This window comes from Haliotis rufescens, unplaced genomic scaffold, assembly GCF_023055435.1.
Source record: "Haliotis rufescens isolate VD_foot unplaced genomic scaffold, xgHalRufe1.0.p SCAF_60, whole genome shotgun sequence".
Taxonomy (NCBI): domain Eukaryota; kingdom Metazoa; phylum Mollusca; class Gastropoda; order Lepetellida; family Haliotidae; genus Haliotis; species Haliotis rufescens.
In genome coordinates this window covers 2,345,243-2,361,386 of record NW_025964335.1, presented here as the reverse complement: position 1 = coordinate 2,361,386, position 16,144 = coordinate 2,345,243, and the positions used below count along the sequence as shown (strand labels likewise).

Here is a 16,144-nt window from a genome sequence, read left to right as displayed (position 1 = left end):
GCGCGTCAAATTTGGAAATATCTTCCACATGTCTACTGATACATTTTGAAAGTTTTACTGAGACCTATACTAATGCAATTCTAGTGACAGTAAACAAAAAATTTGCTAACTAGAAAACAAACAATGACGTCGACATAAGTGTAGTGAGCAAGTGAACATTCATCTGTTCATGTCTCCCAGGCAGCGAACGAAACAGGCATCCAACAGGTGTGTCTCTTGTCTCCTATTCTTTTCTGTGTATTTGCCTAAAGTAAATACTGAAGACCTCATCACCTATGCAGACAGTTTGTTTCATCAATACGACAGAACCGTCGGATTAGTTTATTCGTATTTCAAATAAAAGATGAGCATTCCTCGAAATAATAGCACAGGTATCCGACACTGAACAAACAGCGATACGCGCGCTACAACGACCTGTAGTAATCAGTGCCTCTTCGGAACCATTGTGAGTTTTGGGATAGTGGTGTAAAATCTTTCTTAGTTTTGCATGTCACGTTTGTTATTGATATGGGACGTGAGATTTTTAGAAAAAAAAGATGTGTTCTGATTTTATTTGAATAAATTCTTACAGTAGACATCACGTCGAGACCCGTCTTGCATCAGTCGATCATTCAACATAAAATGCGGCAGTGAATGCATGGCCGTGTTAAGATATACCTGCAGTTTATTACAACACTTTCAAGGTACGTACTCATCCCGTAATTATTATATATAAGGTTAAAGACAGGATACGTAAACAGTAAATACACAGTAAATGTTTTGATTATTAAGGGATAGACTTTGTGCGAAATGCTTAAACGAATAAACCATATTGTTTCGGGAAGATGGGTTATTCGCAGTGTAATAAACCGGGTGGAAAATCATTTTGGAAAACCATAACTAAATAACCAAAATGCAAACGTGGTTTCATTCTGTGTAGCAAAGATACTTCAACGTCACACCTGCGTAACAAAAATACTTCAATGTCACACCTGTGTAGTAAATATGCCTCAATGTCACGCCTGTGTAATAAATATGCTTCAATGTCACGCCTGTGTAATAAATATGCTTCAATGTCACGCCTGTGTAGTAAATATACTTCAATGTCACTTCTGTGTAGTAAATATGCTTCATTGTCACTCCTGTGTAGTAAATATACTTCAGTGACACGCCTGTGTAGTAAATATACTTCAATGTCACTCCTGTCTAGTAAATATGCTTCAATCTCACGCCTGCGTTTAAAAGATACTTCAGCATCAATTCTACGTTGGAGAGATACTTCAATTTCCCCCTGTGTGATAAAGATACTTCAATATCCCTCCTGTGTAGTATGGATACTTCAACGTCCCTCCTGTGTAGTAAAGACACTTCAATGTCCCTCCTGCAAATTTAATATACTTCAATGCCCCCCTGTCTGATAAAGATACTTCAATGTCTCACATATACATACACATACACACGTGCATGCACGTCGCTTTGTAAGTGCAATAATCAAACGCGACGTTGAACTCAAATCATTTCAAATCACCTCACCTATCAGATTTGAAATGACAATATCTTCCCGAGTTGTCTATTCATTTGTCACTAACCTATATAGTATAAGGTTTCATTTTTAAGTAAATGTGCAGTTTTATATTTTAAACCCAGTTTCACTTCCTCCCTGAGTATGTTTCAGATGATGCAGAGTTTTAACCTACTCGTCTTTGTCGGTATTAGCGCGGCGTTTTTGTCCTTTACATCAGGTAAGACTGTGGGTTTGTTTGTTTGTTTGTTTGTTTGTTTGTTTGTTTGTTTGTTGCATAATGCCGCACTCAGCATATCACTAAATTATGTTTTGTGTCACGATAACTAATGAAAGTTGTGAATGTTTTTAACAATTGATATGGGCGGTTTTGCTTGTTTGTTATTAAACATTCCAGCTATAAGACGACGGCCTGTAAATAGTCGAGTCTTGACCAGCCAGGCCAGTGGGTGATATTATGAGCAACGCCCCTTGCCGACGGGTCACGATGACACGCTATAAATCGAGTCTTACCAACCGATCCACTGCATCGCCTGTTATGAACAGCTTAGGTTGCTGGGGAAGTAACTCAAAGTAATGTGAAATGCGATTAAATAACCCAGAATAGTGAGTGAGTGAGTATGGTTTTACGCTTTTAGCAATATTCCAGCAATATCACTGAGGGTGACACCACAAATGGGCTTCACACATTGTACCCATGTGGGGAATAGAACTCGGGCCCTAGGCGTGACGAGCGAACGCTTGTACCACTAAGCTACCCCACCACCCTTACCCAGAATAAGTGAATGTACATCGCGTTAACCTCAGTTCCGCACAAACGGGGTATTGTTAATAGACCTATTGACAATTGTACACAAAGCGTTGAAACGTACTCTATAACTGTACGCGGCTCTAACGTTACCTCGTCGTCAACTATACTGCTCAACTTCTAACATGAAAATCAGATATGTGTATCATTGAAAAGAAGAAATATCCCCATCAAGAACGGAGTAGTATATATAACAAGGTAACAGAAGAAGAAGTGAATGCGTGAGGCAGTGTTGTTTTAACAGTAGTCCAGTTAGCCATAAGTGATGCTGGTCTTAGATGTTCACCACTTTGATGAAACCCACGAGCACAGGTATGGTGCTGACAAACCAAGAAAACACAAGCAGGGCGAATCTGGGATTCGAACCCACGATCATAGGCTTCCAGCTCTCCGAACGGACGCAACTCTTCACAGCGTCGCGCGGCTCCGAACACGACTGGGCTCCCAGTACCAAGAAATAGAAGTAAGCAGGACTTGGCTATATAAGAATGGGGTTTGATATAAATGTAACGTCAACGCCAGAGAAAAAACAGTCTCTGTACCTCCCACATAAAGCTGACACGCCGTGATATAATATAACTGGAATACTGTTAAAAGTAGCGTTAAACCCAACTCACTCACTCACTCACTCACTCTGCCCTACCGGTAACCTGTGTTCGCGACTTTCAGTTTGCATCAAAGATTATAAACCTCTGGTGACGTCATCCTATTGTTCTCCTTTCGGGTTAAATCTCATAAACAGGGACGTTGTGATGTCCGTCGGATTTTATATAACATCCCCGGGATTTTGTGGGATATTCAAGTCATATTTGCTATACAATGTGTTATAATATACTAGGGATTTTATATGATGTCCGGGGTATTTTATTAATATAACTTCCGTTCAGATTGTAACATGTAATGAAAAATAAAATGACAAATGTTTTCTTTATATTCCCGAGGATCGAACTCGCAACCTTCATATCTGTAGCCCAGTGAGTGTACCACAAGGCTACAGAGGTGTTGATAAGCCGCACAGCTTTTTAGAATGTTCGAAACATAAAAATGTTGATAAATGTTGTTTTAAGTTTCTTTTCTCTGTTTATAAGTAAGATTAAACACTTCCCCTCGTGACCGCCTCCGTGGTCTAGTGGTAGAGCGTCCGCCCGGAGAGCGGAAGGTTCGGGGTTCGATCCCCGGCCGCGTCATACCAAAAGACGTTAAAAGATGGTACTTGTTGTTACCTTGTCTGGCGCTCGGCATTAAGGGGCTAAAACAAGGACTGGTCGGCTCGGAGTCAGTATACTGTGTCTGAGTGGGGTATTCATGTTAAACTGCGGCATGGTATCTCAGTGAGCTAGCACTATAAATCGGCATCAGTCCGGACTTGTACAAGCAGCCACACAAACACACACACGTGCATGCACGTCGCTATATAAGTGCAATAATCTTGGACGCGACGTTAAACCCAATTTCACCTCACCTCACTTCCCCTCGTGTTGTTATGATATTTAAAACCCTTTCCCTCGGAAAATCCCTCGGGATGCGGGTTTTAAATATCATAACAACCCTCGGACGTGTTTTATCCTATACTTTAATGTATGCTGCCTGATACTTCACAGCAGTACTCCTGCCATGCTACGGCGGCCTGTACCAAACCAGACAATCCCGTGATAGGCCTAACATTGTTCTTTTTACTGTGACAGCACACAGCGCCTACGACAGCTGCACATCTGCCAGCGACTGCCCAGCGACGACTACCTGTCGGTGTAATGGCGACAACGGCTACCAATGTCTGTGTGACCCGGGATACGTGGTGGGCAAGGAGGGACATGAATGCGTCATCGGTAAATACATGTTACAAGTAATTCCGCAGCATTTGATTGGCTAACCAAACAATTTGTATTGCGTTAATGGTTCCATAAACCGAAATATTGACCACGCCCACAAACGAACTACTGTTTTCTGATTGGCTGAAAATAGAATAGGCTGTGTTATTTTTGCTCTGAAAGATGTTACGTATTTCGAACAGTTGTCTATATTTTTTTGTATAGTCATGATAAAATCAGTTTACAATTGTTTTACAATTACAACGGTATTTGAATTAACCTAATTTCAGTTGAAATTAGATCTGAAAAAATATTGATGGCGTTTATATTAATATTTGCACCTAAATACATCTGGAATGTTTTATGTGTAATGTAAACAAACAATAAGATCATTTATGTTAATCTCATATGCCATTTTTCTTTTAAATATGGACAGATTTCAGTGTTCACCAGTCTTACCATCCAGTCTGATTAGAATCAGATCTGTAACAGCCGGCTTTCTAGTAACACTATGGCTGCCTAGATGTTAAAGCGTTCTCTCGACCCGCCAAAGGCCTGGTTCGATCCCCGACATGGGTACCCAGTTAGGACACCTCATTAGAAGGTAGCATAAGTGACCGCCAAATCCTGTAATTGATGAGGGTTGTGTTGGTTCTTCAGTCAGAATTCTAAAAAAACATTCAGCTTCAATTCTTTTCCACCTCGATTCGGAAATTTCGAGAACAGTCACTAAACACAAATATACCTTCGATGGTAAACCTTTTTTTGGTACAGACGCCATTGCGCTCAGAAACGACAGTATGTATAACACACCAACAACAGTATATCATCCCAGCTTTATTTTATTTTTTGCGGAGCTCCCAGATTATATACTTTTTCGAGATACAGAAGCAGATGTGATGTCTGAATGCGTCGGTCACTCGTATCTAGAATTTAGAAACCTTTTCGATTAATTAGAAAGCTCACCTGGCAGAACAGAACAGACCGACCGCTAAATGCTATTATCGGTACAAGGGGTACCCGGATGTTAAAAACATGCACAAAGTGTTCATTCATGCATAGATTTGTATTACACTATGTTCACATATATGATATTGTTTTCAGGAGGACGCAAGTAGTTTAATGCACTGGCTTTTTATAGTTTAGGCTGGGTTTAAAATTACTCTGTATCAAAGTGCATATTTTTAGAGATTTCTTTTAATTGCGAATTTTTATACATTCTTTGTATTACATTCTTAGCATTCTAAAATAATTTTTAATTGGGAAAGACAATGAAAACAGTAAAAGAATTGGCGTAAACTTGTGGATCCTGGAATCGGGCGACAAATGGTCACAATGTATCGTTGTCGCACTTTGGTTAATTTTGACACGTTTTGCTGGTTTGGGTTTTTTTTTTGTAAGGGTGACAATGGGACAATGTCCCGTCTAGGATTCCATATATATCCTTCGACTCTGGGTAACACATTATTATCCCCCCAACGTAGTGGAAGGAGGATATAGGAGTTGGTGCTGTCCGTCCGTTCATCACATTTCGTTTCCGGAGCAGAATTTAAAAACCATGCGAAATGTCTTAACCAAACTTGGCACATACATACGTCAAATGGTGAACTGGTGCCTTTTGATTGTTTGGGATTTTTGAGAAAAAATATTTTTCAAGTTTCCATGGCAACGACTTTGACTTAGACTGTAAATGTCGGTATTGGCGGGGGATATGAGTAGTTCATGCTTGTTATCCGTGTATCCTATATTTCAGGCTTGTTATCCGTGTATCCTATATTTCAGCCTCGAGGCTTGGCGAGGCCTGTAACGCAAGCACTAAGTGCGTGAACACTCTCACCTATTGCAACTCAGCCTCCGGCGTCTGTGAATGTCTGGCATACCACCGACTCTCAGCCAACGAGGATGCCTGTGTCTTTCAAGGCACGCTAGCCAATGGGGAAGCGTGTGACACAACTGCCGTGTGCTTTGATGTCTTGGGGGAGTGCAAGAGCAATCTTTGCGGTTGTCGGGATGGCTTCCGGCTGAAGAATGAGGCCGAATTTTGGGCGGAGCCTGAGAGCATCGTCGGTTGTGTGGCAGATTCGTTTGTGCTCGGTAGGTTGAAGGGTTAGAGTGAGTGAGTGAGTTGAGTTGAACGCTTTTCAACATATTTCAGTTATATCACGGTATGTCGGCTTTATGTCGGAGGAAAGCAGGATGTGTTGCAGGTCTCAGACGTTTACATCTTTGGTGAAATCCACGGGTCAGTGATCATTGATTGTCGTCATGGTATATGTGATCATTGATTGAAGTCGTGGTATATGTGATCAGTGATTGTAGTCATGGTATATGTCATCAGTGGTTGTAGTCATGGTGTATGCGATCAGTGATTGTAGTCATGGTATATGTCATCAGTGGTTGTAGTCATGGTGTATGTGATCAGTGGTTGTAGTCATGGTGTATGTCATCAGTGGTTGTAGTCATGGTGTATGTCATCAGTGATTGTAGTCATGGTGTATGTGATCAGTGATTGTAGTCATGGTATATGTGATCAGTGATTGTAGTCATGGTATATGTGATCATTGATTGTAGTCATGGTGTATGTGATCAGTGATTGTAGTCATGGTATATGTGATCAGTGGTTGTAGTCATGGTATATGTGATCATTGATTGTAGTCATGGTATACTTGATCAGTGATTGTAGTCATGGTATATGTCATCAGTGATTGTCGTCATGGTATATGGGATCAGTGATTGTAGTCATGGTATATGTCATCAGTGGTTGTAGTCATGGTATATGTCATCAGTAATTGTAGTCATGGTATATGTCATCAGTGATGTTCGTTATGGTATATGTGATCAGTGATTGTAGTCATGGTATATGTGATCAGTGGTTGTAGTCACGGTATATGTGATCAGTGATTGTAGTCATGGTATATGTGATCAGTGATTGTAGTCATGGTATATGTGATCAGTGATTGTAGTCATGGTATACTTGATCAGTGATTGTAGTCATGGTATATGTGATCAGTAGTTGTAGTCATGGTATATGTCATCAGTGATTGTAGTCATGGTATGAATTTACGTATTTATTTCTACTTTAGAAAACCCAGTACTATGCCCGGTAACAACAACTGAATCCACGACTACAACGCCTACAACATCTGCTACGTCCACGGCCACGAGTACAACGTCTGACACAACAACAGATTCAACGACACAGACTGCCAGTTCAACAACGGACACAACAGCTACTACAGCCACTACGGAGACTACAGATACTACAGCTACTACGGAAACTACAGATACTACAGCTACTACGGAAACTACGGACACTACAGCCACTACACCAACGACAACGACAGTTCAGACAACTATCACAGGTGACCAATATTGCGTGAGTGAGTGTGTGAATAGGAGAATTTGTTGTGTTTTGAAACTTTACAAAAACATCGTGACAGCGATCAAGATCTGTGTCCACGAATGTACACAAGCGCTTGTGACGCATTACATTAGCAACTACAAGTTGTATGGACACTGCCAGTGATAGAGCAGGTCACACCGATTTTACTAGTCCACAGAGGGGCGGTCGGGTAGCCTAGTGGTTAAAGCGTTCGCTCGTCACGCCGAAGACCCGGGTTCGATTCCCGACATGGGTACTATGAGTGAAGCCCATTTCTGGTGTCCCCCGCCGTGATATTGCTGGAATATTGCTAAAAGCGGCGTAAAACCATACTCACTTACTCACTCACTAGTCCACAGACGTTGTAGTTAGTTCTAGTTGAACGAGACAAACGTGTTTACTATGTTTACACTTTCTTTCAGTTTTAGTGGTTTCATTGTGAAGCAAAACTGAAGCATTAGAAGTGGATTTTTACTTTAGCACAATTTAGTTGTCTCGGTCTAACGGACTAGTAATTTCGAAGATTTACCAAGTTCGTTCGAGACCTAATTCAGCACTGTTCACTATAAATACCTCTGTAACACTATACACTCTTCTCAAGCCGATACATTCAGTTATGTGAGGTTTTTTTGTTTGTTCTTGTTTTTTGGATTTCGTACACATGCACACAAATGTATGCACGCTCGCACGCACACACACACACGCACACACACACACACACACACACACACTTACACACACACAAATAAACACACTCGCACAAATAAACACACATGCACAAACGCACATGAACACATACAGAGACAAATAGTCAAACACTCACACAAACACACACACACACACACTCATACATTCACACACACAAACACAGTCATACATACACTTACATGCACATACATACACAAACAAGGGCCCGTTCCCCAGTGGTGTACATTTGCAATTTGAATTTGACCAGAGAGTTAAAAACTTTATGAAAACGACGTTTACTGAAAACCGAAACACTGCAAAGGTCCAAAACATAACCATTATACCCGTATCAAATACATCATCATCAAATATAATAACCATTTCTTGATTGTTTCACCATCAACCATGGGTGTATACTTTCTTTTGCCCGACAGTGTAGTGTACGTTTAATGCATCTGCCTTGCAGTTAAGGTGTTTGATATGTGTTTGATTCCGAGCTAAAACTTCTGCTCAGAATTTGTACCACCAGAGTACCGAATCTCTCTCTCTCTCTCTCTCTCTCTCTCTCTCTCTCTCTCTCTCTCTCTCTCTCTCTCTCTCTCTCTCGTGTAGTGTACGTTTAATGCACATGGTGCATCTGTCTTGCAGTTAAGGTCTTTGATGTGTGCACTGGTGATGCCGAGTGTCCTGGCGACTCCTCCTGCAGCGTCAGAGGCTGTGCAGGATCAGTCTGCATGTGCAACACTGGCTTCGTGGCGACCAGGGACAGAACAGCGTGCTTCCAAGGTATAATATTTCAGTCTTCGCCTTCAGATTTTGGAGGGGCGGTCGGGTTTCCTCGTGGTTAAAGCGTTTGCTCGTCACGCCAAAGACCTGGGTTCGATTCCCGACATGGGTACAATGTCTGAAGCCCATTTCTGGTGTCCCCCGCTGTGATGTTGCTGGAATATTGCTAAAAGCGGCGTAAAACCATACTCACTCACTCACTCAAATTTTGGTCACCTATTGACATCACTTTAAATTATACATCGAATCGGCAATATTTCGTCCATGTACAGTTTACGAGAACATGCACACCGTATTCTTAATCTGCGTATGAAAAAGGCCCATCAGAACTGGAAGTATGATTTAAAGGGTAAATCTTTAACGAGGGGTCCAGTGCTGTTTTATCACATTTTTATTCACAAATTCACCCGAATTCGCTGGATGGATAAGATGTAAGTTTTTACACGAAAGATCTTATGCATTATATAATGTTTTTGTTTTGGCTCCGTTGAATTTACGTAGGGGAACTAACTCTGGTAAGCTGACAGGGATTCAGATATCCGGAAATTCGTTTATACGGAAAATAGTTAAGAAATTGCAAGTATCCGGATAAACGAGGTTCGATTTTTATGATACGAATTGATGACATTCGATGAAGTAAGTGAGTTGGAGCGTTGAGAACATAGCCTCACCTAAAGTTCCCAATTGGTTGGAAACGACCTTGACTGATCGTCTCAGGGCAAATCTCTATATAAGGTCATGCGAAAGCACGAGGGACGACTGAGGCCTTCTTGAAGGTTAAGACAAAGTGATATTTTTCAGGCAAGCTCATCAACGACGCATGCGATGACACCTCCCAGTGCGTCCCCTTTTTGTCATACTGTGACGGAACCTGCAAATGTTCAAGCTATGTCCGAAAAACCAACCGGATGACTTGCGCTATAAAGGGATTCTGGGTAATTGGGGAAGCTTGTGGTCACGTCAGCGATTGCCTTGATCCCAACGCCCTTTGTACGAGGGACGGGGTGTGTCAGTGTAAGACTGGATACAGAACAAAGACGGATAAAGAGTTCTGGGACAACCCGTATGACAGGACGGACTGTGTCAAGGTTGACTTCTCACTCGGTGAGTTTTCCTCTTCTTTATGCAAGAATTGGAATGTTTGGGACAGTCCATTTGATATTCGGGGTAGTGGTGGGGATGGGGATTGGGATATGAGACAAAATATTTTGTATTCTGTTAGTGTATGAGATATTCAGAAAAAAAACCTTCTCTGAAAGAAGTCGAACAATTTTGTTTTACCCACAACACTATATTTTCTGAATATCAAGCATGTCAAATGAACAATTACTTTGTCTTTAAAACCTGAGAGCAAATTATTTTGTTCGAGGATTTTCGGGTGCAGAATATATTTCTTCAAAATATTCTTTTTATAATTTTCGTCATAATCCACGCAGACCGCCAGCCTAATCATATTGTTTTCCTCGTTCCATGTGACAGAAGAGTGTGTGACATCTACAACGACACAAACACCTACAACGACTATTGCAAGAGGTACGTGCATATGAAAAACAACCTTATCATTTTGATTTCAAGTGAGTGATTGAGTGAGTGAGTGAACGAATAGGCATCATCACGACGAAAGGGGATACCTTTTCACGTTTCTGTCACGTCTAAGGGACGCAACTCTGCACAGCGAATTGCAACACCTTATGCAACTTTTAATCATTTCAACCCATCGAGCTTACAAGCCCTACCAGGAATAACAAACAGCAGTCACACCTACAAATACATATTATGAAACGTGAATTTATTTATTTTTTAATTCAAAAGCGAAGTTAAATATACTACTCAAAAGAAGTTAAGGATCACCTGATTCTTTCATTTTACAATATGAAGGAACCGGGTGATCCTTAACTTCTTTTGAGTAGTATATATAAGACGTCATCGCCAGAGAATAACCAGCTTCGATTTATCCAGAGGAACAGATTTCATTTGGTGTTGAAGGTAAATTAGCGGTAAAAATTACATGAATGGATCACTGAAATACAGTGATGACACCAGGTGTTCACGAAACCGTTAGCGTGACCTGCCCTACCGGTAGCACCTGCCACATGCACAATTAACATTAAAAAAAAGTATGTGTTTGTTGCGTAACACCGCACAGCAGTACACCAGCGGAAAAGCAATATCATACTTTTAAATCTTTGAAGGGATTTAGAAGTGATACACTTCTGGAAGAGAATTTATGGATGTCAACGTCTTTATTATGAGAAATTTTGTGTTGCTCATAATAAAGAAGTTGACATCCATAAATTCTCTTCCCTACTTAAAATATTAGGGAAGAGAATTTTATATTCATTATTTGTTGTAACCAACATATTGTTTGTCTCAGACAAAAAGATATCTGAGATCTGCGCGGTGAGTGATCAGTGTCCCCTCAACTCCGCTTGTGAGAAGGTGAGGTGCGGTCAGCCGGTATGCAGGTGCCAGCCCAGCTTCAGAGCCAACTCAGACAATACGGCATGTGTCGCAGGTAGGACCAGCGTCAATACATTCTTAATAATCGGGTGTGTGTGTGGTGCAGATCTATTCTTGGAGTGACAGGCAGAGAATGAGAGAGATGTGGTGGGGTGAAATGGGGTTTAACATCCCTAATCCACTTGAGATGAGAGGGTCCTTGAATTCAGACACAGTGTGAGTATCTATCTGTGTGTGTGTGTATGTCTGTGTGTGTGCGTGTGTGCCTGTGTGTGTGTCTGTATGTGTGTCTGTGTATCTGTGTGTGAGTGTCTGTGTCTGTCAGTATGTATTTCAGTGTGTCTGTGTGAATATCTCTGTGTGTGTGTGTGTGTGTGTGTGTGTGTGTGTGTGTGTGTGTGTGTGTGTGTGTGTGTGTGTGTGCAATGTTCCAGTTAAAAGACAAACCGGTGATGGATATCGCGAGCAATGTTCTCTCAGCAATGTGATGAGGTGTGTGTGTGTGTGTTTGTGGTGTGTGTGTGTGTGGTGGTGGGGGCGGGGGTGTTCGTGGTCGCGGCTTGTACTATTCTGGAGTAATTGTCCCGACCAGTCCTTGTTTTATCCACTTAATGCCACTCCAGGCTGGGTAACAACAAGTATGATTGGGGGTATGGGGTAGGGTCTCGCGGAGAGGGGACTTGAATTTTACGTATATTAAATAGTTGGGCCCCAACAATGAATCTCGATTTATTTTCAGCATCAAAAGTTGGAGAGGCCTGCACAAAGTCCACGGAGTGTACGGACACCAAGTCCTCCTGTGCTGGGGGCGTGTGTATCTGCCTCCCCTGGACGGTGCGCTCCACCACGGGGTGCGTGTACTGGTTCCAGAGGACTGTGGGCCAGTACTGTGGGTTGAGGGGCCCCTGCGCCGACCCTAACGCCGAGTGCAGCAGGTCAGCTGGGTGTGTATGTAGGACAGGCTACCATCTGAAGACGGATCCGGAGTTTTGGCTGGACCCCACCGACACCAATGAATGTGCTGTTGATGTGACTTCACAAGGTATTGAGTGCGTGAGTGGATGGATGAAGTGATGGATGAGTGAGTGAGTGAGTGAGTGAGTTGGGTTTAACACAGTATTCCAGTTATATCGAAGCGTATCAGCTTAATGTGGGAGGAAAGCCCGAAGTGATGCAGGTCTCAGACGTTTACCACTTCGGTGAAACCCACGAGCACGGGTATGGTGCTGACAAACCTAGAAACATAATCGGGGCGAACCGGGATTCCAACCCACAATCATAGGGACGCAACTCTGCACAGCGAATCTCGGCGCCTTGGACGCCTGGGCCACCCGTTCCCCCGATGGATGGATGATGGATGGATGGTTGGGCGTGTGGTTGGGTGGGTGAATGAGTGAGTGAGCTAGTGAGTGAATGAGCCACATCTAGCAATATCACGGCGGGGTACACCAAAAGGTAACTACACGCACAGTATCAATGTTGGGAATAGAACCCAGGTCTTTGGTGTGAAAGGAGATAAACACAGACTATGTTTATTTATTGTTTTACGCTGTACTCAGCAATATTCAAAATACGTATACATCGGCTGCCTGTAAAAAACTAGACATACACTCTTCAAAAATGGGGGCGGTCGGGTAGTCTAGTGGTTAAAGCGTTCGCTCGTCACGCCGAAGACCCGGGTTCGAATCCCGACATGGGTACAATGTGTGAAGCCCATTTCTGGTGTCCCCCGCCGTGATATTGCTGGAATATTGCTAGAAGCGGCGTAAAACCATACTAACTCACTCACTCACTCACTCACTCTTCAAAAATGGAACTACATACTACATGTACGTTTCTTTTTTTGAAGAGTGCATGTAATCAGTAATTCCTACAATGATTGAAAATTTACAAAATTTCAAAGCAGAGGAAAAAGGAGCACAAGAAAATAAACACCAAAAACATCCAAGAACGTTACAGATCACTTATCATACGTCGAGTACCGTTATTGTCTCTAGTAGGTTCAGGGGCAGTCGGGTAGGCTAGTGGTTAAAGCGTTCGTTCGTCACGCCGAAGAACCGGGTTCGATTCCCGACATGAGTACAATGTGTGAAGCCCATTTCTGGTGTCTCCTGCCGTGATATAGCTGGAATATTACCGAGTCCAGCGTTAAACAACAAACAAAGAAAGAACAATTTCACGAAACGCGGCAAAGGTTTTGATCAGTCGTCTGACCTATTTACAAAACCTATTGACGAAAACCTCCAGCATGCTCAATATCTTGTGTAAAATACTAATGACCCTATTCCCCACCGGTCCGTGAAGATCCGGGGTAGAATAGGTCCTCAGCATCAGCAACCGTTGCCGTCAAAGGCGACTATGCTCGTCGTAAGCGGCGACTAACGGGATCGGGTAGTCAGGCTCGCTGACTTGGTTGATGCATGTCATTGTATCCGAATTGCGTGGGTCGATGCTCATGATGTCAAACGCTGGATTGTCTGGTCCAGACTCGATTATTTACATACCGCGGTCATATAGCTGGAATATTGCTATGTGCGGCGTTAGACAATAAACAAACAAACAAATATTCCTCATCTGTCGAGGTACGGGCGAACCGTTCTCCTGATGTGTCACGATGCGCTGTGATTGTTGGTTCCATCAAAGTGCTTATCGTCAATTTTTTAAAAACATTAATCTTTAAAACCGAATGAAGGTATGTTTTGATTCAATGGTGTATTCATTTGGTGTTTCATAATATTAAAAGGTTGATTTATTTTAATCCATCGGGCATTTCATTGGTTTACGGGCCGATTGATCACAAGAAGAAAACTTGCGTTTGATAAATACTTAATTGGTTGTTTTGTTGTTGTTGTTGTTGTTGTTGTTGTAGAAGTGGCAGTAACACTGGTAATTATGTTAATTGTCTTAATTGCAACTGTGTTATCAGGCTGTCCGACTGACGCTGCGGGGCGCAACGTTGGTGATGCGGCGTTTGCCAAACCAGTGTTCCTCCCACCACAACCCTTCGTCATGGACCCCTTTACCTCCGCCACGTCGCCATTGACGTTCTCGTCTGTGACCTTGACCTTCCTCTTGACGGTCACTCTGCTGGCATGTTTGGATTAATTTGTATCGAAAAAATGTGATTATTTTGTTTAATAAATGCAGCAATGAAACGTTCGATCAGTTGTGTTTCTTGCAATTGTTAATCTGTTGTGCACCATTGGATACAGACACAGATTTGGTAAAGTGAAAAATTGTTGAAAACAATGGGGATACATTCAGAACGGTAGCTCGGGGACATAGGTGGCCAGTCGTCTGAGGCGCTGTGTCGAGTTGCGTCCCTTGGGCGCGCCAGAAACCTTTGGTCGTTGGTTCGAATCCCAGATTCGTCTAAATTATATTTCTAGATTTGTTTGCATATTACCCTAGCACATGGATATCACCTAAGTGGAAAACGTCTGAGACCTGCATCACTTCGGGCTTTCCTCCCACATTAAGCTGACGCGCCGTGAGACGTTTACCACTTCGGTGAAACACACGAGCACGAGTATGGTGCTTACAAACCTAGAAACATAATCAGGGCGAACCGGGATTCGAACCCACAATCATAGGTTTCTGGCGTGTCCAAGGGACGCAACACTGCAAAGCGAATTGCGACGCCAAAGACGACTGGGCCACCCGTGCCCCCAAATACACATGAAATCCCCTTACAGTGAACATACTCCTAAAATACATATAGGCATACACTAACGGCTTGTATGTTTTCTAAGCGGGTGAATGAGACCACTGTTTACAAAGGATTTCCTGCGTATTCAGGTGATTATTGAAAAATTAAAGATGCCTATATTTTCAGTCACGTCATATCATCAATGAGTGTTAAAAAATTGCTGAACGGAGAGAAGGAAAGTCTGAGAGATTTTACGAGCGCTTAATATCACTGAATTTACAGCGTTGTCTGAAGGCCGTTTGCTTGTTTGTTTGTTTGTTTGTTTGTACCAGACAATCCAGTGATTAACATCATGAGCATCGACCTGCGCAATTATTCTGAAATGAGTGTCAACCAAGTGAAGTGCCATATTAAATCGGCCAAGAGAGAGGCTATCTGTGCGACCACTTCATCGAGTTTATGTGCAGTGTGTTGAGAAGGTCACCCGACACCCCATTGTCCTTGGTGCCTTAGTTTTGGTAGTGAGTTGGAGTTGAACGCCGCTTTTAACAGTATTCCTGGCGGCGTGTCAGCTTTATGTGGGAGGAAAGCCCGAAGTGATGCAGGTCTCAGACGTTTACCACTTCGGTGAAACCCACGAGCACGGGTATGGTGCTGACAAACCTAGAAACATAATTGGGGCGAACCGGGATTCGAACCCACAATCATAGGTTTCTGGCATGCCCAAGGGACGCAACTCTGCACAGCGAATCGCGGCGCCTTAGACGACTGGGCCACCCGTGCCCCCTAAATAACTACGTAAGCCTTGATGTACTGGGGCTCGCACACATACATTGTACAATGATTAATTCAACACAATGTTTGATACTTACATAAGTGTACAATCCATCCCTCAATACACAGTTACTTGGACAGAACATGATAGGCTAGGACAGGCTCATCATGGTGAGAAGTTGGAACGATCGAGATTCGACAAACTGTTTGTTTGTTTGTTGTTTAACGCCACAATCAGCAATAGTCCAGCTATATGACGTCGGTCTGTAAAACATCGAGTCGGAACCAG

At 42.6% G+C, this 16,144-nt stretch overlaps 1 protein-coding gene across 1 annotated transcript; it reads left to right on the top strand.

Moving 5' to 3' along the window:
• The first annotated feature begins 559 nt into the window (after positions 1-559).
• Positions 560-14,591, top strand: LOC124140824 (mucin-22-like). The gene is made up of 11 exons (XM_046508600.2): positions 560-683; positions 1,655-1,721; positions 3,995-4,135; positions 5,900-6,211; positions 7,201-7,479; positions 8,835-8,972; positions 9,774-10,076; positions 10,452-10,505; positions 11,347-11,487; positions 12,172-12,474; positions 14,359-14,591. Exons 2-11 carry the CDS (start codon positions 1,655-1,657, stop codon positions 14,535-14,537), a joined length of 1,917 nt encoding a protein of 638 aa, XP_046364556.2. The 5' UTR covers positions 560-683; the 3' UTR covers positions 14,538-14,591.
• Positions 14,592-16,144: the final 1,553 nt, after the last annotated feature.

Coding starts and splice junctions, on each gene's coding strand:
- LOC124140824 (XM_046508600.2), top strand. CDS start 1,655: ATGATGCAGAGTTTTAACCTACTCGTCTTTGTCGGTATTAGCGCGGCG. Junction 8,973..9,773: donor CAGAACAGCGTGCTTCCAAG/GTATAATATTTC, acceptor GATATTTTTCAG/GCAAGCTCATCAACGACGCA. Junction 10,506..11,346: donor TACAACGACTATTGCAAGAG/GTACGTGCATAT, acceptor TGTTTGTCTCAG/ACAAAAAGATATCTGAGATC.